At 37.7% G+C, this 24,434-nt stretch overlaps 1 protein-coding gene across 4 annotated transcripts in view; it reads left to right on the forward strand.

Annotated features, from left to right (window-relative positions):
* Positions 1-24,434, forward strand: part of LOC148828013 (RNA-binding protein Nova-1) — a 70,549-nt gene that overhangs the window by 41,422 nt on the left and 4,693 nt on the right. For 3 of the 4 annotated variants that reach the window (XM_088925423.1, XM_088925426.1, XM_088925425.1), the window contains exons 3-5: positions 10,441-10,607; positions 12,672-12,743; positions 24,298-24,434. The exon at positions 24,298-24,434 is cut by the window's right edge and continues 4,693 nt beyond it. In XM_088925423.1, coding sequence (XP_088781549.1) covers positions 10,441-10,607; positions 12,672-12,743; positions 24,298-24,434 — 376 coding nt within the window. The remainder of the gene's footprint in view (positions 1-10,440; positions 10,608-12,671; positions 12,744-24,297) is intronic. The other variant, XM_088925424.1, reaches the window with a different exon arrangement.

The following is a 24,434-nucleotide window of genomic DNA, read 5'->3' on the forward strand; positions in this document are numbered from 1 at the left end:
CATAAATGTATGAGGTGGTGCACACACTGTATGCTCTGGACAAAGCTACGCGTTGCCGAATGTTGAGTTTATCTGCGGCAAGGCTAGAGCCAGCTCCTTCTCAACGGTGACAGGTAAATAAATTACTTTATTTGAAAGAAAGGCTAGTCACTTCAGCTGCTGGGCCGCAGATGACCAGCAAATGCCAGCTCCCAGCGGATTCTGCTGTGATCTCATTAAGCGATACAGATATCAGGCTGCAGTAGTAGGCAAGAGATCCAGCTCTTTCAGGGCTGCTGCAGCTCTTTCATCTCTGATGATCATAGTGGCTTTTAGAATAAAACATCCAGTGAATTATGCGTAATGATTTTTTATGCAGAATAAGTAACAAACATATTAATAATAAATGGAGAGGCGTCGGGAGCATTTTGTACTTAATTCCCTTCAGTTCCTGTCCAGATACTGCACATCTTGCTTTCTTTGTCTTTTTCTGTTGCTGAGCCAATGAGCCCCCCCAAAATATTTCCTTTGTTTTTTTCTTTTGCTAAAATTTCCTGGGCGTTTTTGTCTCTTTACTTGCAAAGGAAAGATCCACCCTTTATCAAACGTAACAGTGTCGCTTTTCATATAATGTGGGCTGTGCAACAATTCGATTTCACACAGCTATGCAAGGGAGCCGGGGGGGGGTGAGGAGAGTGGTATTTTGTGTTCAAAAACAGCCAGCCATGCGGCTACTGTGGTAAGAGTTTTTAATAGTGCTATAGTATTAGATTTTAGTAGAATGTTGTCAAAATATGTAAAATGAGAGTAAAAGTCATCTGAAATATACGAATTATTTTTGTAGCTTTAACAGATAACAGATAAGGTTGATTATCAGGCCCTTACTTTGAATGTGAGTTATAAAATTACTTTGGCCATTGGAATTTTGTGCTTTGCACTTTTAAACTGTTTAGGTGCAATGTGGTACTGTAGGAGGCCCCAAAAGATATATACTTTTCTCAGTAACACATAAAACTGGTTTATGAAAGATGTAATACAAAGGCTTTTGCACCTCAAATGTCATTCTCTAACAATTTACTGTACTTCAGTTAATATAAAAAGCATCATGTTCCCTTCTTTTGCAGCTCAGTTATTTATCCCTGCAATTACGACTACAAGAGCAGTTTTTGTTTTTTCAGAGTAGAAGGTCTAAAGTGTGCCAACTCAGTTTTTGGGGAAGCCAATAGGTTTGAAACAAAATGTTACAAATGAAAAGGTTGGAACAAGAAATTCCTGGCAGACAAAAGAAAAACTGTTTTAAGAAGACATTTGCTTTCAAGCCATTGAAGGTTATTTTGCTGCCTCCCTGTGTTAATTATAGCTGCTTTGACCAGTCACGTTCGTGATGAGGCTGTTGCCAGAAAGATACAGTAAATTTCAGGTTGTTGCCTCCTTTTAAGGTCGACCTTTGTGCTGTGTTGGCGCATGTGGAGAAAGAAAGCTTGGGAGCTGACACAAGTGTAGCTAGAAAAATGATGCAGTCTTCTTTAATACAGTTTAAAGCTTCTTTTGTTTAGTTTCTGCATGCCATTGATGTGGTGCAGCTGTTTACGAGGCCTGTGCCTCCCAACCCAGCCTCTTGCAGCCTCTGTGACTTCTCATTGTTCCAGCAGAAGGGGGAGAGCCTCACACTTGCTGTCGCTGGACGGGAGGCCCAAAGATAACAGATGGCAGGACTGGAGGAGTGAAGGCTGAAGTAATCTTTCTGGCCGAACTGCAGGGCTTTGCACCTCTTGGTGCCCCTCGGGCGAGTGAGGATGTTTCTCTTCTCTCAGTGCAGAGTCGTCTCCAGATATTAGAAGCGTTCTTTTTGGCTTTCGAACAAAAGTGTTTCATTTTTAAATTGCTGCCGATTGTCAGTGATTGTCGAGGTTTATCCCGACTCCCAGAGCAAACGGTAATCTTTTAAGCACTTGCTGGAAGTAAGGCGGCCAGAGTACCAGAGCTGGCCATGCGTTCAAGAGCTATAAATTACATGCCTCTGCATTGCAGGCTGTTTAAAAATGCAGTTTGGTTTATAAGGACACAGTGTAGAAAATCTAAATCTGTTTATTGTCATTTCTTTCACCGAAGGGGTGGGAGATTGGTGGATGCCGTTTGTGCTGTTCTCAGTGACCGTTTGTTGCGAAGTTTACCAACTCTTTATTGTAAGAGTTGAAAGGATGAAAGGAGTACATCTGTTAGTTTAAGCTTGCTGTAGTCCTGAAATTCAAAGCCAAAGTAAAATAAAGACAGAAACAAAATGACTAAACTGGATATATGGTAAGGCTATGGAAGATATGAAAGTCTTTACAGCAAAGAATGACCTATGGAAAAGTTAGGGGTTATGAAAGAGTGGCAGTGCAAGATCAGTAGGACTTACCATATCCAGCAGAAGGGAAACACTGCCTCGATTTTTACAGAAGCACAACAGTTTGTATGTCTGTTTGATCACCAGAAGATCTCTCTTTTGAAAGGGTGGATGTCAGTTCCTTTTAATTTCTCCAGTCTGTTCTTTTTGTTTTTTGTTTTCAGTGCTACAAAGCAAGAGTTTTTTCAGGTCAGTGCATATCATATGTCTTCAAGCTCTGAGGAGACGGAGACGCGTCTGGTGTGAGGAACCATTCTGTATGGGGGGAAAAAACATTTTACTTAATTTGGTATCCTAGTTACTCATTGCTTACTATACACACAGAAAGTTTCCTTTCTTTTCGGACATCCGTCCAACTGCCAATGTGTTTTTAAAGCTGTTTGGATATTTTTCCACAGGAATGAGGCCATGACCTTGTCAGTACCAGTCTAGCTGTGTAACCACTTTGTAAATTACTAGTAACAAAACTGGAAAGTTGCCTTTTTTATTATAAAAAATGTAGTTGCCCAAGTTCTGATGTAGAAAACAATAATGACTAAAACGTATGGAACTAGACTATACCGTATAGTGTAGCAGAAGACTTTCGGTGTATTAGCTACAAATTAGATGCATCTTCATCTTCAAAGGTGTATTGCAATTAATTTTCAAAGCCAGATAAATAATTTTTTTTGAAAGACAGGAGCCAGGGTCTGGGTCTGTCCTGACCTTCTATTTGTGTTTACATTCCTGAAAAGGCAATTAACGGCCCCTTTCTGGTGCTGTCTGATGATGGACTTCAGGCCCGTGTAAAGGTCAGTAAAGCAGGCTGCTCTGTGAACTCCCATCACAGACGAAATAACTGCATATAGTTTCTGTCATCTCACCTTAAATGGTCTGTCTACAGATTCATGAACTTGCCCAGCGATACATGCTTGAAAATAAAAAACAGATAAGAACATATGTCTTTACAGTAGATAATACTGTTTCAGGTTTTCATGGTACCCATTGTACATTCTGTGATTGTCAGAATTTTATTGGGATGTATAGAGGAACATAGTCAGCATCCCTTCTATTTTTGCTCTTTTGAGGAGAAGAGCCCTATACTCATTGAAAGGATATATCTGTTCTTCCCACTTTTCAAATTTTCTGATCCTATTCGGAGATTGGGTTGCAGAGCAGCTCCATACTGCCCAGATAAGACATTACATTTGTGAAGAAAACTGGGATACCGTATCGTCCAGTATGGGGGTATACCCCATGTGTCAGAAAACACTTTCAAAATATTCCTGCATACCACTGTGCTAAAATGTGCATCACTACCTCAGGAACAAAAACCTGGAAAACATCTATGTTAACTTTTTACATCCACAATGGGGTTATAAACCCTTTTTTTGAAATGGAAATGTGGCTCTCATCATGAAACACACTTACCTAGCCTTGTTTTTGAAGCCAATACCCTGGCTTCTTTCAAAGAACAGCTGGATGAGATCCTTCTATCGGTGAGCTCCTAACTACAAAATGAGCCAGACGGGTCGAATGGGCTCTTCTCGCGCGTAACCTTTCTTATGCACGCACTGCCCCTGCTCAAAAACTCTTCGGCCAATTAACACTCGGCTTTATGGGCATGCACATCTGTAGCGAACTGATTAATTGTGGGGAAAAAAATCGTGGATTGTGATTGTGAGAAGGGGATAAACCAAGGTGGCCATCTGACCGCCATTTTCCTTCTCCCGGCTCAAACGCCTCTCTCTTGAGAACCGCAGCCCTGATAGAGCTGAAACCTGGCAGATTTCATCAACAAGCTGTTTCTGACTGGCGCCTCACAAGTCACTGTGATAATATTACCAGCCGGCAGGTCTTCAACTGCTTGGCAAAATACAGCCTCTTATAGAAAGTGCTTCTGTTGCAGGAGTGTTTGACTAACTTCAACGTTTGTATATATCATTCATCTGACAGTGTTATTAGAGTACAGCAGGGCTGTGTTTCTGTGTATCTGCCAGTGTGTTTTCTTGATGAAACACGTTCTGTACCACAAAGTGGTCCAGCGAAAAAAACTACCTGGCTAATTAAGTCCAAGTGCTGTAATATTCTACTTTCCCCTTAGTTTTACTTACAGTTTAGGAGCACTTTTAAAGTAGATGGGTAAGGACTGGCTGGGAAGCCTTCAAAACTGCCTGCAGTTTTTAGTTTTTTTAAATAAATAATTCAGTCCTGGGCATAGTAAATTAGATTTTATTTTTCACCATGTATCTTCTTACTACCCTATTCCTTTTGTAGATGTTACAGAGCAGATTACTTGGATACTCTTTGTCCCTAGAGTCTTAATTGAAAGTAGGTTATATGTCAAACCTCAGTATTCTTAGTGTCCTAAAATGGGTCAAATCCTTGGCTTTCTGGCTTTTTATTAAAAGAGATTTTTCAAACTTTTTTCTTTCACAGTTTTATTGACATAACTTTTTTCTTACTTTGTAAGTGAACTTAAAGAAAAGTAGACCATGAATTTCTGAACAGCAGTGTGCACTGATGGTGACTTAAATATTAAAAAAATCTTTGAGCTGATGTAAAATGGTGAGCAAGAACATTTAATATTATATTATCATTAAGATGGGTTGTGTTTATTGCATCGCATATAATTTAACAAAGATTAGATATCGTATCCCTTAACAGCCTTTGTAAAGCATTTTCAAGAATTTTGTCATTTACTGTGGAGAGGAAACAGCTGGACATTGGTAACCAAGAAGGGCTAAGAAGAACTAGCTCACTGAACTGAATGTCCTTGGCAGTGACACACCAGCATCAGAACTTCATTAGCTAACGTTGATGACCCCGATTAGTCAGGCAGGAAAATAATTTCAAATGGTTCTTTATAGGAACCTTCGCTCAGTATAAAGGCCAGTAAAAAAAGAAACATTGAATCGATTGATTGAGCAGGTGTTGATTGCGAATTTTATTGTGTGCAGCTGGTATGGTCTTTGTGCCAAAACGTTGCATTAATCCAGTCGCATTGCCACTGATCTTCACGCATAGAGGTTTTTAAAATCATGCTTGGGATGCGGTCCGTGGGATGAGAGAACTGTGTTGATATTTGGACGCTTTTATTGCGCCCAGCTTGGGAAAGCAATCCAAATAGAGTAGGATAGCTCGGGACCAATGGCCAAAGTTAAAACAATTACAATTAGGATACAAACGGAGCTACTCTGTTCAACTGCCCATAGTGAGAATGCTGCTATATACAGTATATGCAGTGGTTTTGCAAAAAGTGTTTCTGACCATGTAAGAAAGATTACAGTAGATATCACTTAGTGTCTCACACTCGTACCCCCGGAATGGGTTGTGCAGAATGAGATTTGTTTGAACCATATTCTCAGCTGCTTATTAAAGTTCCAGGATTTTTATTTTTAATCACGTCTTTTAAAATGTTAACATTATGCAAGAATTTCCATGACAGATTCATTTTTTTGGAGGTTTTGAAATGCAGCACTAGGTTTAAGTTACCTGCCTGCTCCTTGGGCTTTTTTTCTACTGGAAACAAGACTAAAATACAACAGACACTATATTTCAGATGTGTTCTTTATGGTTTTGGATGACATCCATATCTTAAGACAAAAAGGATATGAAATAAGAGAGAACATCTGTGATAAGATGTACAGAGATCAGAAAGTAGTATTTAATCATTGCCAGATGAGAGGAACCTGTCAAAGTCCTGCGCATACCTCAAGAAAGGTAAGAAATGTTTCCTGTATGGAGTAAGAAAAAATCTGTTTCACTCCTTTGAAGTACACAACCACTTTGAGACTTTGAAACTAGATTCTTCTTTTTGTTGTAGCAATAAATGTCACAATCAAGAACTTAATGTAACTAATAGCCATCACAAGGAGATGATTTTATTATTTTTTAGTATGCTTTACTTAATTCATGAAAAGTAAACGCATATTTGAGCTACTATTACAGGTTCCTACTGGAAGGTACTCCCTTTCAGCTCAGGACTGATTTCTCACTCTGTGAAAAACAAAATCTTAAACCCTCGGTTTAATGGACTAATGGGGGAAAGTGGTGTCCTTTATGCTGAATTTCTGTTAAATCACAAATGATGTCAGATGAAAAAACACACTATTTTATGATATGATATATCTTTTTTTAAGAACCAGCACAGTAAATAAAAATTGTTCCTGTGCATTTTTTACCATAAATATACAAGCTTTTTATTTCAAGTGTCATAGAAAATTGGCTAAAGCATACAAACCACAAACAACTTCCAACATAAGCAATTCAGGTGCCCCAATACCAGTTGCCCTACCCCTGTAGGGCACCAGTGATATTCATGCCTTCTAAAAAAGTCCAGTATTTCCTATTTTGCAAACAAAATTCCCTTTGAGCATATTGTGTCCGTTTAATCCGAAGTCCATTTTAATCCAAGAGTTTACTGTAATGCAGTCCAATGTGAGAGAAATACCGGATTCATAGCCATACTGTAGGTTAGTAGAGCCATATTGTCTTGAATCTGGTGCTATCTCATACCGTAGGTTATTTTGGGAAGCTAAAGTTTGGCAATTACTGTAGTTCTGCTACACATCCAAGCACTGAATTCATAAAACCTGTACCAGAGGCTTATTTAAGATACGGTTCTTTCATCTGACAAGCTCATGTCTGTTATGTGAAACGCTAACAGCTACTTAATGAGCCCTTTGTCTTTCTCAGTATCAGGTTCTAGAATGTACTGGCAAGAAGAGAACACAGCTTTTTGTCTTGAGTATGTTAGAAGCCTTTGATTCTAGTAAATGTTTTATTATCTTATAATTTTTTTTTAAATAAAGCAATCATTTGTATTAACTGGTTTCGAAAAGGTTCTGAAATTTAAAATAATTCACAATTCATACATAGTCTCCTGCTATGTGAACCAGGGCTGTTCTTTGCAGAACTAAGTGCCAGTTATCTGTGTTTCCTCAAGTGGAGGATCAGCAGCACTTGCTTTCCCACAGAAACAGCAGGAAACTGAACAAGCTGAGGAGCGTCACAATAGCGCGCAGGAGTCAAGATTTGCCAAACTAAAAGTTTGCTTAAAAGATGCTTGGATATCTCTAGGAGTGGGTTCATCCCAGGAAAGCCCTTACAGGTGCTGGCCCTCTCAGGGAGAACTGTGGAGTACAGCTCAATAAATCTGGGATGACTAACGTGTGTGTGTGTGTGCCGTTACAAACACTATCTTTATCAAACATCTGCTCTGAAATCGCAGCAGTTGGTGAAAGCTTCCAGCAACACTTAACCAAAAGTGAAATAAATATTTTTATATTTTGTTTCACTGCACATAATGAAAATCTGTGATATGTACAGTAGCTCTTAGGGAGGAATTTGAACATGTGCACTGCTTAGGCTGTTGAATAATGATGAAGTATAATAATGTAGATCTTATTCATATTCTATGGTCCATCTTGGTTATTATTGCTGAGCTTGGCCTCAGTGTGTCAAGTACTTTTATGCTTTCTGCTGTCAGCCATTATCTTTTATTTCTAAGAGGAAAAGAGGATCTACGGTACTTTGCAATTTACTACTGTGAACAAAAACGTAAAGGAAAAAAGGCTGTCCAGTGCGGGGGAATACAGTCATAGCCGGGTGTGACTCATTGCTCTTGTATTTCTCTGGTGGTGTTTTCTGTCTTGCAGTGTATGCCTGGGTTATAAAGCTGCCGGGTCAATTCACATGTGGTTTGAAGCAATCCAGATGCACTGATGTGGAAGACCCATTATAAATAAAAGTTTAAACTCATTATTATGCAACACAAACAGATAATATAGTGTATCTTTGGAGGAATATGGATGTGTTGCTCCAGCAGCTTCATTTTTAATTTCGATGCCTGTTCTCTAGGGTGATCAGAAGCATTGCTTTCTCACGGTCATTGTCGTTTTCCTGTGTAATGGAATTTTGTTTGGTTGACGTTTTTGTTTTGCTTTATTTTCCATATTTTCTAAAACAGTGGGCATGAGTCTCCAGTTGTGTCCTTGGACAATTTTAACATTTAATTCAGCAGGCTTTGTATTTTATTTTTTGCGTGTTTGATCCTTCTGTGTATAATATAAGTTATTTTCGTGAGTATGATGTTCGCAAATGTACTCCTTTCAGTTTCTGCTAAAGTGTAAAACAAGATGAGCTATGTTCCTTTGCGTGGTGTTTATGCATTGTTTGTGTCAAGCAAATAAAAATAAAAAGCAACCAAACAGCTCAGATGAGACGCTAATGGAGTTTAAAAGCCCAAGAAATAAGTAAAACGGTCGGGGATGTGGAGCTCTCTGGAAGCTGTTATAGAAATTGGCCATATAACCGGAGTCCTGTATGCTTGCCATACTCTGGTGTTTCTTGCACAAAGTCTTTCTCCAATTAAGGCTGGGGGGAGAAGTGTAAGATCCATGATGAAACTTGGTAAGACAGCAGATAAAAAGATTTATTAAGGGTGGCACTCAAAACATCTGAATGCTGTTTGTGCTTGCCCTTAATTGTGATCCTGTCAAAGTCTTTTAGAGCCTGAAGATTAGAATCATTTCTACTTGGATGATGTGGACTTGCTGAAAAGCTTTTCCATTTATTATCATTGAGCGTGACATCTGTTTGGCCATCTCTTGATAGCTGACATTTGCAACAATTTATCTGTGAACAATTTGAGATTTGCTTTGCGATGTTATGTCATAATCTGGTTGATTATTGTATCCCTGCATTTTGGAGTTCGTTTTCTCTAGAAAAAAAATGCTCAAATTCTATCTACATTTTTTTTTAGACCATTATGCCGAGGATGCACACCACATTTTATAAAACCACCGTTTCCAGTAAATTAATGCTGTGAAATTTATAGCAGTTATCAGGCCTTCAGCCAAACAGTAAAAGCACTGACCACTTTCTCAAGGTGTCCTCTAAGTAGTCACACTAGAACAGTGTTTACTGTAAGTCTAGTTTTGTTTACAGATTTACAGTATGGTGGATATACTGTACAACTTGAGCTTAACACTGTAGGATAAGATTAATTTAAGAGTAAAGAGTTGTTTATATAAAAATGTGCATTTTCTGTCATTCTTGGGCTCTACAACCTTGCATTAGCTTTGGCACACAAACTGTACTATATACGGTATGCAGTGAAGAATCTATTGATCTATGAGATGTACAGTATATTGCAGAATTCTTTGGATTTTTTTGGTATGAAACTGTGGATGATGAGTCAGTTTCACCAAGTTACAGGCCTTTTTTTAAGATAAAAAATAAACTGTACAGTATATACTTGTGCAGTGAATGGTACTTACATGATATTTATTTAACTTAAAACCTGTTGTTGATAAGCAAATAAGAAGAAATTTCATGTTTAAATGTACTGCTAAAGTATCCCAAATAAAGGGTAACATCATAAAAAAAAACTGTTCTTATGGAATATAGCTTCATGTGGAAATTTAGTGTAACCTGCTTTGTCCATATCAAAATGTTGCATTTTTTCCTAATGTAACAATTTACTCTAGAGAAGCCAAGTATTGCATCTGTGCTGTTGTTTTGGCATCAGCTTCATGCTGCTCTCCAGGCCAGCCAGACTGCAAGTGCTGTGCTGAAACTCGATCCCTGCTTTGTTTAAATGTCTGTCTTCTGACCTGGGGAAATACACTTGCATTAGCTACACTAATCAATCCATATCACTTCTCATCATTTAGTGGACAATTAATACAGCATTGTAAAGACTCCCTGGGGCTTTGTCATGTAACGGAACCTTTTTAAAGTCATGAAACCGCAGCACATGTCATGCATGATTTAAAGAGAGTACAACCACAACAACATTAATAAAACAGTACACAAGACTGAAAAACTAAATAGGCTTTAGATGTTTTTCAGCTGTACATTGTTATTCTGTAAAATTGAGACTCAAGCAGTGCCCTTTTAATGAGCTGGGAGAAAACTTGCAAGTCCTATATTTAACCTAAACATTTAATTAAAAAAATGTTTTACCAGAAACCACGTAATAAAGACTTAATATCTTGAAGGTTATAACAGTTTCTTTTGATACTGCCTTACTGTCTTCCTTTTCCCTTGAAGGTACTTACTGTACGTGATTTTTGTGGGCTCTGCAGGTACCACAGAACGGGTATGTCTGATCCAGGGAACTGTAGAAGCATTGAACGCTGTTCACGGCTTCATAGCTGAGAAGATTCGAGAAATGCCTCAGAATGTTGCGAAGACGGAGCCTGTCAGCATCCTGCAGCCCCAGACCACAGTTAACCCAGACCGCATCAAACAGGTGAGAGCTCACTCCGATCTCCCTTTCCCAGGGGCAGCTGACTGAGTCCCCTACTACAGCAGATTAAAGGAGTTCGGAGTGGGGGATATCGCAATGAGAAGTTGTTTTTTTTTACTTTTGAGAAAAACAAACAAACGTCAGTGCAAATACTGATGTACTGTAGGAGTGAATGCTTTCATCAAAATTGTCTCAACTTACAAAACAAAATACTTGCATGGGTCAATTTTCCAGGAGCACTAAATAGGAGGCTTTATTCCTTTGTAGAGGACATTAAAAACTAGAGCCTGCATCTGCCTTTGAGGAAAAACTAGAGCGGTAGATCTTTTGTTTTTTGATCTATAATGTTCTGTCTGCAGGCATACAACAGCATGCAAATAGAATGACCTCAAATAATAAGAAATAAAATGTAAGATGTACAGAAAGGCAATCTGTGTGAATGATAGCTTCATTACCCAAGATTCTACTAATGATATTTTGACCACATTTCTAAAATAGTTTTTTTTTACCTGTCAGTTAAGAATTCCATTGAAAAGCGCATGTTGATTTATGATTGTGTAACTAATTATTATTAATTATATGATAATTAATGCACTTTTGTTAAAGCATGCAAAATATTAAATACCTTTCTCATGCATTTTGACTACTCAGTACGTCCAGCTGGTGAGTTACTTGGAAAGCTTTCATGAATGTGTGCTAACCTGTTGTTAAGCCATTCATTTCAATATGAGTGTGTCGAGTCGTGTTAATCATTTTTAAAGGTGAAAAAAAAACCCAGCTGTTTTTAGAGGTTGATCTCTGTCATATGATTCAAGCCCTTTGCTTCCAATCCAATTTTTAAGCCTCAGTATAGGTTTATAGTTATACGTTTATTCAATTTGAGTATTGAGTTATACTTAGCTTTAAAAATGTTTTTGCCTTTTTCAAATTCTCATGTTGCCAATATTGTTAAAGGAAAGTAGTTCTTTTTTCATTATTTCTGTATTTTCATTCGCAATAATATCGGTCAAGAGCTATGTGAACAGAGCTGTTTACATAGGGATTTTGGAAAGTCCAGCTTTCCAGGCCCTGTACTAACTATAATATATCATTTGATTTTATCTTTCCCACTTTAATTGAATAGTTATCCACGCAAAGATAACGGTTATACTGTAGATGAGGAAAATGAACTGAACTGACATGGTTATGTTTCTGAGGATAAATTGTTTTCTGCTTCTCCTGTTGGATCATAGAGGCATCAAAAAACTTTTCAACAGATTGTTCACTCATGCTGACAGGCCTTCCCTCAGCACCCTCTTCACATCTGGGGTTCCTCTGCTGCTTTCTGTGGAGATTATTGTCCTCATCTGTCATGTTTGTTCATTTTACTCTGTTCCCTACTGATGAATTCTGCTTTGGAAACTTTTATTTTTGGGGGGTGTCTGTTACATCTGATTGTAAAAACAGTTTTACAGAAAATAGAAAGTTTGAAAGATGTGTAGTACAAAAAGTACAGTAGTAAGGTCTTCGTGTTTTGATTTAATTTATATTCTACACAATGCTCTCTGACATTATTACATTTGGAAGCAAAGGGTGAACTTCATTTTTGTGTGAAATGCATCATAATCAACTGCAGAGTAATCTAACTGACTAACCGCCAGACACGCATTGCACCGCTATTCTCTACACATCTGGGATGCGGGTTATCTTCAAAAAAAGCAGATTGTTCTCAACTCCATCTTTTAGCTGCCTAGAAGCAGCGTGCTACATTAATTTACAGGGAATCGTCAGTGCATTTGCCTTTGATGAATGTGGTCATGATATCGTCTTAAATATTTAACACTTCATTGGTCTAACAGAAGAGTTATTTTACACTTGAAATGGAATTTTCTTTAACGAAATCGTCTTAAGTGATTTTCTAAGTGATCCTTCTTTGAACTCCAGATTTTTTACTTGTTTATATTAGGCATGACTTAAAAGTTTACATCAGCTGTCTGTTTGAATGATGACTTTTTGGTTGTGTGAAATCTGTTCAGAACCTGGTTTGTAAAGGTTGGTGATTTTGCTCCTGAACTGCTTTGTTCCCAGACATTGCCATCCTCCCCAACTACCACCAAGTCCTCTCCATCTGATCCCATGACCACCTCCAGGGCCAGTCAGGTACAGTATCATCCTGCCATCTCAGCCACATCTCCCATAGGCATCCTCTTGACCGCGGGACAGCAGGTACACGCACACCCAGAGGAACTGTGTGGGGCATTGCGGTGTTAGGGACGCCTTGTGTTCATGAACGTATAGTTTTGTGTTGTAATCTGCTAGCCTTGCAGTTTGGAAACCTGCGAGCTAAGAATGGTAGGTTTACACCTTGTTGAAAGAAAAGAGGGAAGTCTATGCAGTCTGTTTTTCCCTGACATTGTAAAGAAGTACTGTATGTGTGTGTGTGTGTTACAAAGTGTTAATGGTGGGAGTTGTTCAAGGAAATTGTTCTCTTTAGGACGGAAAGCTGCTAATAGCTTCTTCTGTTGCCCACCGTTTTTTCCATGTTTGAGAGCAGCTGTAGGAATAAGGTGGGCACCACTCATCTCTCAGGCCACTCAGAATGTTTTTGCCATGATGTCTCTGACACCCCTTGTCTACTGGTAAATCAGATGATAATATTAAAACTCACATGACGCATAGCTTCAAAACACCAGTTTAGTGATCATGATTGAACCAAGCTATTTAAAAAGGTTGTCTATTTTATACTTGTGTTATCGTTTCACATACAGCGTTTCTTTTTTCAAAGACTATCAGCTGTGCTTCCTTGACCTTTATCTGGACGAAGAGCAGTCTAGCAGACCTTTAAAATAAGCGCTTGTGCTTTTTGTTCTGCACATTTTGAAGGATCCCTGAACTTCAGGCTATTACATTAATGCAGGTTTCATGAAAAAGTATGAAAACATCAGTGGTCAGGTAACCTCAGCAAAACAATAGGTTATTGATATATGCTGTTATAATTTACAGTATGTGGTTAGATAGAAAGCTTTTTTTATTACAGACATTAAGTATTCCCTATCCTGTTTTTCCATAGTTATTTTAATAATGCAGAGAATCCTGTTTCTGCCTTTACGTTGCTGTGAAGATTTTCCAGTACTTTTTCAAATACAGTAGTAATTTGTAACATATTTCTTCTGTTTTCTTAAATATTATTTCTGCAAGTAAAATTTTCTTGAAAAACATAAAACTGTTCACAGTCAGATGGTGGAGTTCCATCTTCAGATAGAGATGAAGAGATCTTTGTCACCTGAAAGAAGCTGTTGAGTAGATGTTGGAGATGAGTTTGAATTATTGGTGTAGGACTAAAACTTTGAACTGTCAGAGAAGATTTAGGATATGGCCCAATTCAAAAGGTGCCTTATTTTTTATTATTTCATACCTGAATGTGAAACTGTTAGACATCAGCAACTACTTCAGTGATGAATGTGTGCTTTCCACAGCTCGGTGTAGAAATGAATGTAAGATACTGCTAAGAATTAGAATGAGCAGTGACACAAATGACAGTATCTATTCACACTTTAAAGTTTGACAACAGTTTTTATTTGTAACAGCGAATATCATGCATGGTTTTTCATTCTTTTATTGTAAGCTTTATTATCCAAAGTTTTCAAATCCAAAAGTTTCTGTAAACTTGGCAGGTTGAAACTGACACCTTTATGCTAAATGTCTTTTCAAATGCTTAAAATATGTAACACGGTTCTCTTGCTTTTTTATGAATAGGAAGCATTTAAAAAAGTTAAATGTAATTAAAAATAAAACTGAATGTGTCATCTAAAATGTTTCACTGCAGTTTTTCTCCCATCTTTGAAAATACATTTAACTTGAATTTATATTTCTTTACATTTTTTTTAAACTGCGAAGTGCTTCCAATCATCCATATATTCAGACTAATAAAATATTTTTTTTACTAAATTAACAAAGCATTTCTGCCTCCTGCTTCACACTAAAGACAAAGAAGCACACATTATTTGCAGCGCTGTTTCATCTACTGCCCTGTCAGTGTGCTGGAACAAAATCCATTCCCCTTACACTGTGTCTGTCAGCCCATATTAATGTGCACAATTTTAGAAACTCCTGCAATAAGCTGTCTTATTGGCTAAAATGTATTCTTCTTAAATGACTCTTACGTACTGTATGCATTTTTTGTCTACTTGATTTCTTTGTTAAATCATGAATAAGATGCGTTGGTCAGACAGAAAATCAGCAATGAACAGACGCTTGTGCAATTTATACCTTCCTTCAGAATTCTGTACTGTTGTATTATTCCTTCTACCTGTGCTTAATTACAGTACCTACTGTATTGTAAGTTCACAGTAAACTACTTTGCTGCAGTAAGGAATATTTCAATATAGAAGCACTGTGATTTTTTTCACATACTCTTTGTAAATTACATTTCTTAGACAAGGAGGGCCTGTGATGTCTACATTCCTTTCTTGAAAGGTTGAGTTTTGCTTATGCAAGGCTGTGTTTCTTATACGCTGTGTTTTGTCAGATTTATCTTATTTTAGGACATGCTGCTGAATTCTGAGCATGCCTTCATTTCCATGATGCTTTTTGTCTTTCCCTTGACAGCGTTATATCTCCCATTCAATTGTTGTAACATAATTTAGTGTTAATAAGTGACCCGTGTCCAATCCTTAGAGTGTCAGTAAAGATTGGATCTCATGTTCTGTGGATGTACTTGTAAGGGATGTGATAGTTAAGGTGATTCAGGACTGCGCTGTTTCTTTGTGGCAATAACTGACAAACAGTAGATGGCAATTGTTTCCCGAGCGTAACAGTGATTAACATTCTGCTCCAGTATATCGGCATGCATCTGCACTGCGGTTGTTAAATGAGAAAAGGTTCCTGCACAGTAATCTCAGAGCTGTCAGTGGTTCTCTAAGCAAGTAACACAGGGAGATTTGCAGAACCACACAGTTCATCACCATTGTATTTGAACAAAGATTAGTCTTATCTGAAGGAGGAGATGGGGGGAATAAAAGCATAATAAAAACATACCTTGAAGCTGAGGAAAGGCTTTCCTTTTGTTTGCACAGTGGGGGAAAAAAAAAATCAATTTTTTACTTTTCATTATCACTTGAAGGATACTGCAGTACAGAAATGCTTTTAGCATTTGATATTCAAGAAGGTGAAAGTAAACCCCTTTTTATACACGTTAATTCTTATTGGGCGACACTTTTCAATACAAACTGTAAAAAAAAACTGACTGACAAGGGTGAATTGATAGCTTATTTTGCACTTTTTAGGGAAATATTTTAAATCAGGATTTCTAGATTTTTAATGTATCCAGGTAGATTATGGTTTGCTTTATTGTATACTTGTGTTGTATTGGAATTTTAAATTATTACACCAGAGCCTGCATATACACAAGCAGTGGAAGGATCGCTGTAAATTCAAGGTCTCATCTTGTCTGATAGCTTCATTCCAGATTTAAAGACATTAAAAATGTGGTTGTCTAATGTTGTTGCATTTCCAAATCCACAGTCACAGCTGAGAGTGGTATTGTTTGCACGAGTCATTGCAAGTGGGAAACTACTTCAAGCCACTCATTGTTAGTTATTTCTGTTACCAGCGTTATTTGCCAATACATCTATTCATTGATGGTCTGATTGACTATTGTGGGATGTGAGGACAGTTTGATATAGCATAACATGCTTATAGGTGCCATTGTTGTTTCACAATAAAGAAACATACTGTATGTATTTTTTGCCGTGTGTCTTCCACTGTCATCTTTCTTCCCGAAAAGGGGAGGCAAACACAGTGCAGTTATTTCTTCTGCTTGGATTTAGAGCCTTGTACCTGGTAAAATGTATTTCTCTGCATATCAACAGTTTTTTTTTTTTGCAAAATTCTTGGTGCTTCAGCTAGTGCTAACAGAAGGATACATTTGATTACAATCACCCTTGATTTCTGAATAATGTCAGCAGACTCTTTGTGCATGGCTTTGCAGCATTTTTATGTCGATCTACGGTACAGAACATCTTGTGTCATTGGCTACAAACTGCGGTGTTCTCCCCATTTATTCTTTGATCTGCACAGCCGGCGTCCGAGGCAGCACTGTAATTTGTAGGGTTATTTCTGGTCTCATGTTTTTACACTTGCTGGTGGAAGAATATTGTCATAGGCCAAAAGAATTGATTCCAGTTCTATGGTAGATACATAATTTCCTGCAAGAAAGTCATCGGTCTTGTCTCATTTGTGAGTAAATACATGTAAAAAAGTGAATTTGTTTGAAGCAAAAGATTAGTTTTTCATTTCTGCCTATGTAAAATGTCAGTTATTTTATATTGCTTTATTATTCCCTTAATGACAGGGTAGTGTAGAAAACTCTTTCCTCCCCATTCCAGTGAGAACTGGTAGGTGTTAGCCCTAAACTAAATTTAAGCATTTGGCAGCTGAAAACTCCTGAACTGGAATGGACAGAGATGGAAGTCATACCCATTGTCATCCATTTATAAATATATTTACCTGTTTTCCTAACCTGTCTTGCTATAGCTAGGTAGCGTGTTCTGTCAGGGCATTAAAAACTACGAGATGGCTGTTACGTTAAGATCTTGGAAGATAAGTGTCATATGTATTGGCAAACTTTGATCATAGTTTAGTATTAGATTGGTGACATTAGATTAATTGTGCGCCACCTTTTTCTTGTCCGTGTTTCTAATATGTGTGTGGACCAGCATGTTAAATATAATGTATTTAAATATAACTTAAAAACTTTTATCACACATTATTTAAAAGTACGGTTTTTCCATTCAGAATTAATAATCCATTTTTTCCATTCAGAAGGTATCCAAATTTAATATGTGTGCATTCTAAATTATAGTCTACTGGGTTAATACATTTTTTTCCTCTCAGCTTCTTTTAACTCTGTGTGGAGCAGCATGAAATATTTTATGATATTTCTTTATGAAATGTCGTAAAGAAAAGTTCAATTTTAATCAGTTCAAAAAGCATCTACTGGAAACGTAGGGAATTGTTTGCATATTCTGTAAAACTTTTTTCCTGTTTTTCAAAATCATATGTGATTTTTCGTCTGACATGACTGATCCTATATGATCCTATTTCAGGTCATCACAATACGTTTTTTTTCCATGTCAGACTTTTAACATTTGCAAGCTGTAAATTTGCTGTCTTTGCTGAATTAATTGTAAAAATGTTTAATCAAGGCAGTTTGTCTAAGGCACAATGCAATTAGACATGCTCAAATGCTTTATCCACTAACTAAAAACACAATTTTAATTAAAAGAAAAAAAATTGAAAGACATTTTGGATATTTCTTTCTGTTTCTTTTCACCACTTATTATTGAGAATAATTGTGTGCCCCCTACCAGTGAATCCTTGAAATGCAGTCTTCCATGTAAACTAATCTTTAAAAATTGCTGTTTTGTGAAGCGGATACTAGATTACAGTTACTTGCGAAAATGAACTGTGATTAATGTTCTTCCTCTCTGAATGGGTTTAGTGGAGCATAGCTGATGTCTTCTGCATCCTCTCCACACCATTGCCTGCTCAGAATGCAGTGGAGCAGAGGAAGAAACCGAATCTGAAGCCAATCAGATCCCCACACAATTCTTATTGATTACACATTCTTGCTGTCACATCTGGCAATTGAAAACCTTGGTTGGACATGTCCAGGTTAATAATGTGGAATTGCCAATACAAGGGAAAATTCAGCTGAGTCGGTAAAACATTGCAGCAGAAGCCTGAAGGAAGAAGAATCCACCTAGAGCTACATTTTGAGTTGCTCTTAGCCAGCTGTAAAAGAAACTTCAAAAGCGTGACTATACTGCAAGCTCTGCGTGCTAAAGTCTTTCTTGGGCTTGTTTTCAGATTCTTTTTCTGCTTGAAACTAATTGTTTTTTCCAGCAGCTTAGACTTTTGCATCTTCCAGTCTTTTTGTTCAAGAAACCTCTAGTAAATTCTTACTGAGCTGTGGTTCTGAAAGCACACAGTTTGACAAGATAGAAGTCTCGTTTCAGTATAGAATGGTGCCGATTGTCAGTTTTTGAGATACAATATATGCTCATAATAGACACTGAACAGAGTTTTATACCGTTTTTTTTTTTTCAAATGGCATTCAACCTAATGGAAAAGTTTCTCGGTATGTGTTTAGATGTAATGAGACTCAGTTCTTTTCTTTGCTGGATACCCTTCAGGATTAACCTTGTCGTCAAACACATTTAGAACAGACAGGGAGAAGTCATTTCCGTCAGTAATTAGAGGCTGAAAAAGATTAGGAGCTCATCGGCATAAGATAGTGTCTCCCAGACACAGTCAGACACAGAAGGGCTGGGACAGACATGGTGGTAGCCATATCGGCTTGACAAGGCCACCTGGAAATCACTGCAGTGTGATACAGTCTCACAATGCAGTAGACATACAGATACTGTAGCTTTCAGTTCTATCTGAAATGACAACCGTGTGCTTTTTGCCCCACAACACAAAACCACAGAATTCAGAAATGAAGTGACTCGTTGATAAACTGGTCGTGCCCTGTGGTGGTTATATGGTCCAGTATGGTCTGAGATCACAGAATTGAACATCTGTTTCTAACCACTTTATTAAATACGGGGTCGTGGGAGAGCCAGCGTCTATCCCAGCAAGCAACGGGTGCAAGGCAGGAAAAGGAATGCCAGTCCATCACAGGGCACACAGACACACTCACACATTTAACCTGTCGTCTTGTCTTGGGATTGTGAGTGGGAACCGGAGCACCTGGTGGAAACCCATGAAAACACGGGGAGAACATGCAGACTCCACCCAGATAGTACCCCAGGTCCGAAACCGAGTCCAGGGCCTTTCCGCTGCAAGCAGTAATCATAACCAGTGCGCCACCATGCCAGCGGTCAAAATGTTACTAGTTTAAGAATTACAAACTACTTAAAATACAAACATATCTGTATATTCACATTGGGTATACAGAGCTAGTAAATTTTGTGTGATTTATTTCTCAAGCCTCGGGCAGCCTAACCAGAACTGAGAGTGCCTGATATCTGCTTAAGCCATGGTTAACAAAATCTAGAAGTACGTAATGTCTGCTTAAATAATGATTAAAGGGACCCAAGAATGTTCTTGCAATTCTTACAGTTTATCACGTACCAAGGCTAGCAGCCTTGGCTCTACACCATATATGGCATGGAATTGTATTGGAACTGTTCTGGGTGGGTTTGCTGTTCGTGATTTTGTATAAGAAGCGTCCTTTTGTATCAATGAGTTGAGTCAGTGCTTCATCGGCTTTGGCTCCCGTATGCATACGTAGTAAAGGAAATGCCTGCTTCATACACACCCAGATCGTGTCTCCTTTCGTTGGACGCAACACCTTAATAGTGGGAAGACAGGGCCACATTCTTGTCTGCACTTGGAGCCCAATGGTATTGACGTTGAGGTTGAAACACTTCTGTGTGCAGAGCACATCTTAATCTCCTGCAGGAGCTTCGACTCTCTGTTGTTAGGCTTTAAAAAATGGTCTGAAAGATCACCTTGGTTTATTCAGAACTAGCTGCTTCGATTCTTCAGATCTTTTTTCTGCAATGGCAATCTATACAGTAGCACCCTTAACAGTCTAAATCTGGAATTGTCTCCCCGTCGAAACAGACTCTTCCTTCCAGTGGCAGCGTTTCATTCTCCGTATTTGGAGAAATGCATTACAGTCAAACAGGAAAAAAGTTCTGCTCTGTCACTCATTTAATTTGGTTCTCAGGGCATGAGAGCCTGGTAGATCCAGAGGATTTCTTTGTCAGGCTTTTGAAGAGCGAGGTCGGTCCAATTCAAAGAAGTCCAACCTGACACTGATAAATGTTATAAGATCTATCCATTATTTTCAGTGATTTTCATATTTCCACATGCACAGCACGAAGCATATGGAGTTGGACTGGTGCTTTTATAACTGTAACTGACAAACAACAGTTTGTCATATTGTATGAGCTGACCATAAGTAATTACCAGCCTAGCAGAATCATGAGGTGCAAGTTTGAATTGATTTTCATGTTCTAAAATCGATTGAGGTCAATTGAGATGTTCAGATCAGTCATCCATTGATGTAACAGTATTGGCATCTAACATGTTGACTTTTGAACCCTTCGAAATTGTGAGCTGCACTAGTAAATAAGATGATAATGCTATGCATATAGTATATACTGTTTTACTTAGAAAACCCCTTTGTGACGGAATATCAGTACCACATGAGCACACCTAAACTAACGTTATCCAGTTATCACAATGGATGATCAAACATCTGCTGTTATTTTCAAATGTGAGCTGAATCATGATATTTGGATTTGTTAATTGTCAACCCAGGTGCATTAAAAATATTTAAAATGGAATATTTAAGGAAAATCCACACTTGTAAGCGCCATGTGCATCGTTTCCTCTGATTGGCATTTCATTTAGTTTGTCATTGCTGGAATTTAATTTTTTCAATCCTCATAGGGTGTATACTGTGGAAAATTCATAAATACAAGAGTTTAATTTTCACGATGTAGCCAAACTAAATATTTGATTTAATCAAATGATCCACAGAGGTTTCACTATTGAAATCATTTCATTTAAATGAGATTTCAGAAACTCGTGTTGGAAAACCAATCCTATTAAGTAGCGATAAGAGTTTATAAAACTGCCATCTTCAATTTAGCAAATACTTACTTTAAATGTTCTGTTCCGTATGAGGGAACACAGTGTTTGGCCTATCAATTAAAAATGACTTTGGTTGTCTCTGTTTTGTAATAAATCTGTGGAACCCTTAAACAGAAAGAGAATGTGTCAAAGTGTATAATGTTGACTAACTCTTTGTAAAATGAAGAGAAGATGCTGTATTTCATAGCATGCTCATTGTCTTGTTGACAGGCTCTGTGATGCGATCACAATAGCCTGAATTGCTTTTTATTCCTTGAGAAAATTAAATGGCATTCTGTTGGCCTCCACAGACATTATAGCGTATCGATTGTGTTTCACTTGGGTTCTCACATTTTCCTACGATTTGCAAATATACCTAGACGAGTTTTGACCATCTGATGCTACGACTGAATTGACGTGTTGATGTCATGGAAATGCGACTGCGATGCATAAAGCAATTCGTGCATAATGTCATTTTTATTTGTTCAATATAAATCATGCTTTTACACATCCATTTCAGTTTACCCCAGCGTAAGAGAATATCACCAAAGCAAACGGCATCTGGGAGAGGATTGAAAGGTTAACATCAGTCTAATTTCCATTCCTTCAATGACCAGTTTAAGGAGATTTAAACAGGTTTTAAGAAGCTGATTACTAATTGATATTTGCAGAACTGAAAAGCTTAGTGGGATATAATGTAAGCTCCTCTGGGGGGCTTAGTATAGCTTAATTTTCTCTTATTTTTACAGTTATTAACCTCTGCTAATGTTATTAACCCTGTTTTGTCCGTTAATGCACTTGGAAGGTATCTGTCCAGAGGGTTTATATTATTACTTATGATTATTAGACTTAAAAGCAGTATGGGTTCAAGTTCATTAACACAATGTAGAAGCCATAGGGAGCTTCATGCCCAAATGCATTCTACCGTATCCCTCGTAGTGCTTGAGAAAAGCCTGGTATCATATGAATATCCCACTGCATATGAATATATTATCCCAATAGTTTTATTCTTGGAAGTTATTTGGTATTTACAGTATCTTCTCATTAAGATTTAGTTGAAATACTTTGTACAGCATGGGGTTGTTTAGTAAAGATGATATACAGAAATAACTTCATTTCAAGGCAGTTAAAGTGAAATGAAATGCTTGTATATCAGGAATAATGCTTTATAATAGTGATCAATACCTATTTGGTTATTTACACAAATATTTTTATTGAAGCTCGTAGCACCGTATAACGGTGTATATACTGTATGTATTCCGTTGATCCCAAAGTGTCTTGCTGTGATTTTAGCTAAAACAGCCTTCTCTCTGCATCATTCAATGCAAAACATTGTTTCCACTTGTTACCGGCTTTTCGGCTTGGCTGGAATGAAATATTTGCAGCACTGTGCTGAAGTGTAAAATGTCTTGCTATTTATTTGACTGTTTCAGCATTGTATAGTATTTTTATAATTTTGTAATGATTTCTGAAGAAAAATAAAAGCAGTATTTTGAATAAGATGAAATGCTGTAATTTCTATTGTTTAATTCTAAAAATATATATATTTTAAAAGGAGATTAAAAAGTGATAATGAAGTGCACTAAAAAGTAATCCAGCTAAGTACTCATTTACCCTTTGAATTCTTTATGATAAAGCTCCTTCCGCGTAGTTTCCACTTACTCATGCTGGTTTGTGATTTATTGTTAATTCAAACCATGAATAGAAGGCAGTTCTATAAAATCTGGTCTTTATGACTTTGTCTTTATGAGTCCTTAGGTTTTTTTTTAGCTTTGGGTTGGTAAGTCCTAAGGTAATCAATAACTTAAACTGTTCAGATCTGTAGAAATCTGAGACAAATGTAGACTACACCACTGAACACGGAAAATGAAATGTTATTTCCAAAGCTTTTCCATGCAGCTGGAGAAGGGATTTAGCTTGCTTCTGTCACACCGTTTCCTTTCAGGAGTTCGACATGTGCCATAATAAGAAGAGCTAACTAACCAATGATAGGGAAATGTTTCTGGGCAAATCCTTGTTTCAGTGCCCATCTTTTTTGTGTTCGCTAGGTTTAAACCATAAACCATAAATCTGTATTTTTTGTGCATACAAGCCTCCTCGGATGACAGATTGAGTTTTTCAGGACTGCAAAGCAGCATGGCAATCTACATAGAAATACAGGAATATGTAATGAATTTTTATGTGCCATTTACTTGATAGTAATGCAGTCAACCTGTTCAAAGTTTCCCTTTGCTCTGCATCAGATGCATATTATGTTACAAGTTTTTCTTGTTAAACATAAAAGCAAATTATATTTTCCTCAAATAAATTGCACAGTCATGGTCTAGTAATTCAGCAAGATTACTGTGTAGGGGGAAGGCAGATAAAAGTTAGTACCTTTACAGGCTTGTGGAACATCTTTACACACACATTTTCAGATCCAAATAGGTTTTCTCTGAGATGCAAAATAATCAAAAGGAAAGTGGCACATTTCGTTTTTAAAGTTGACACTGGCTTTGCTTGCCTTGGCAGCAGTGCTTGAAGCTGTAGGTGATCATCTTTAAAGGAAAAGACTTGCTGAAAGATGTGGTGCTCTTCTTCGCTCGATGTAATGCACCATCTTCTGCTTGTGTGTAGACCCCTAGGTGTGTCGTGTGGTATTGCAGCCTTGAGGTTCAATACAACAGACAACAGCTTGTGACAAGCTGTATTTATCACATATAGTCCATGGCAGCCGGTGATTATAGTTTGTACATACTTTTTGTTTCTTTAATTGTGTGAAGAGGTTTGTACTGTACTCTTTTAAGACGAGCAGTAATAAGAGAAGCTCCAGAAAGCAGTATTTTGAAGCGTGCATGAGTTAATTAGAAATGAAACGGGGGTATATTGAGTCGACACCCTGTTGTGGCCGACGCATTTGAAAAAGATTTGGCATTAATATACTTGTATACTGGAGGATTCTGGTTCTCAGATTTGGCAGAGGCGTCTGTTTTTCTTCTTTTTTGGGGGGGCTGAATCAGAATTCATTTATTAGGATTTTTTTTCTTTTTTTTTTTCCCCCCCTTCTCTTTCCCCTCTTTCACAGGTCAAGATAATAGTGCCCAACAGCACAGCGGGTCTAATTATTGGGAAGGGTGGCGCGACGGTGAAAGCCATCATGGAGCAGTCAGGTGCTTGGGTGCAGCTGTCCCAGAAACCTGACGGGATAAACCTGCAGGAGCG

This window comes from Atractosteus spatula, chromosome 9 (genome assembly GCF_055471065.1).
Source record: "Atractosteus spatula isolate fAtrSpa1 chromosome 9, fAtrSpa1.hap1, whole genome shotgun sequence".
Classification (NCBI taxonomy): Eukaryota; Metazoa; Chordata; class Actinopteri; order Semionotiformes; family Lepisosteidae; genus Atractosteus; species Atractosteus spatula.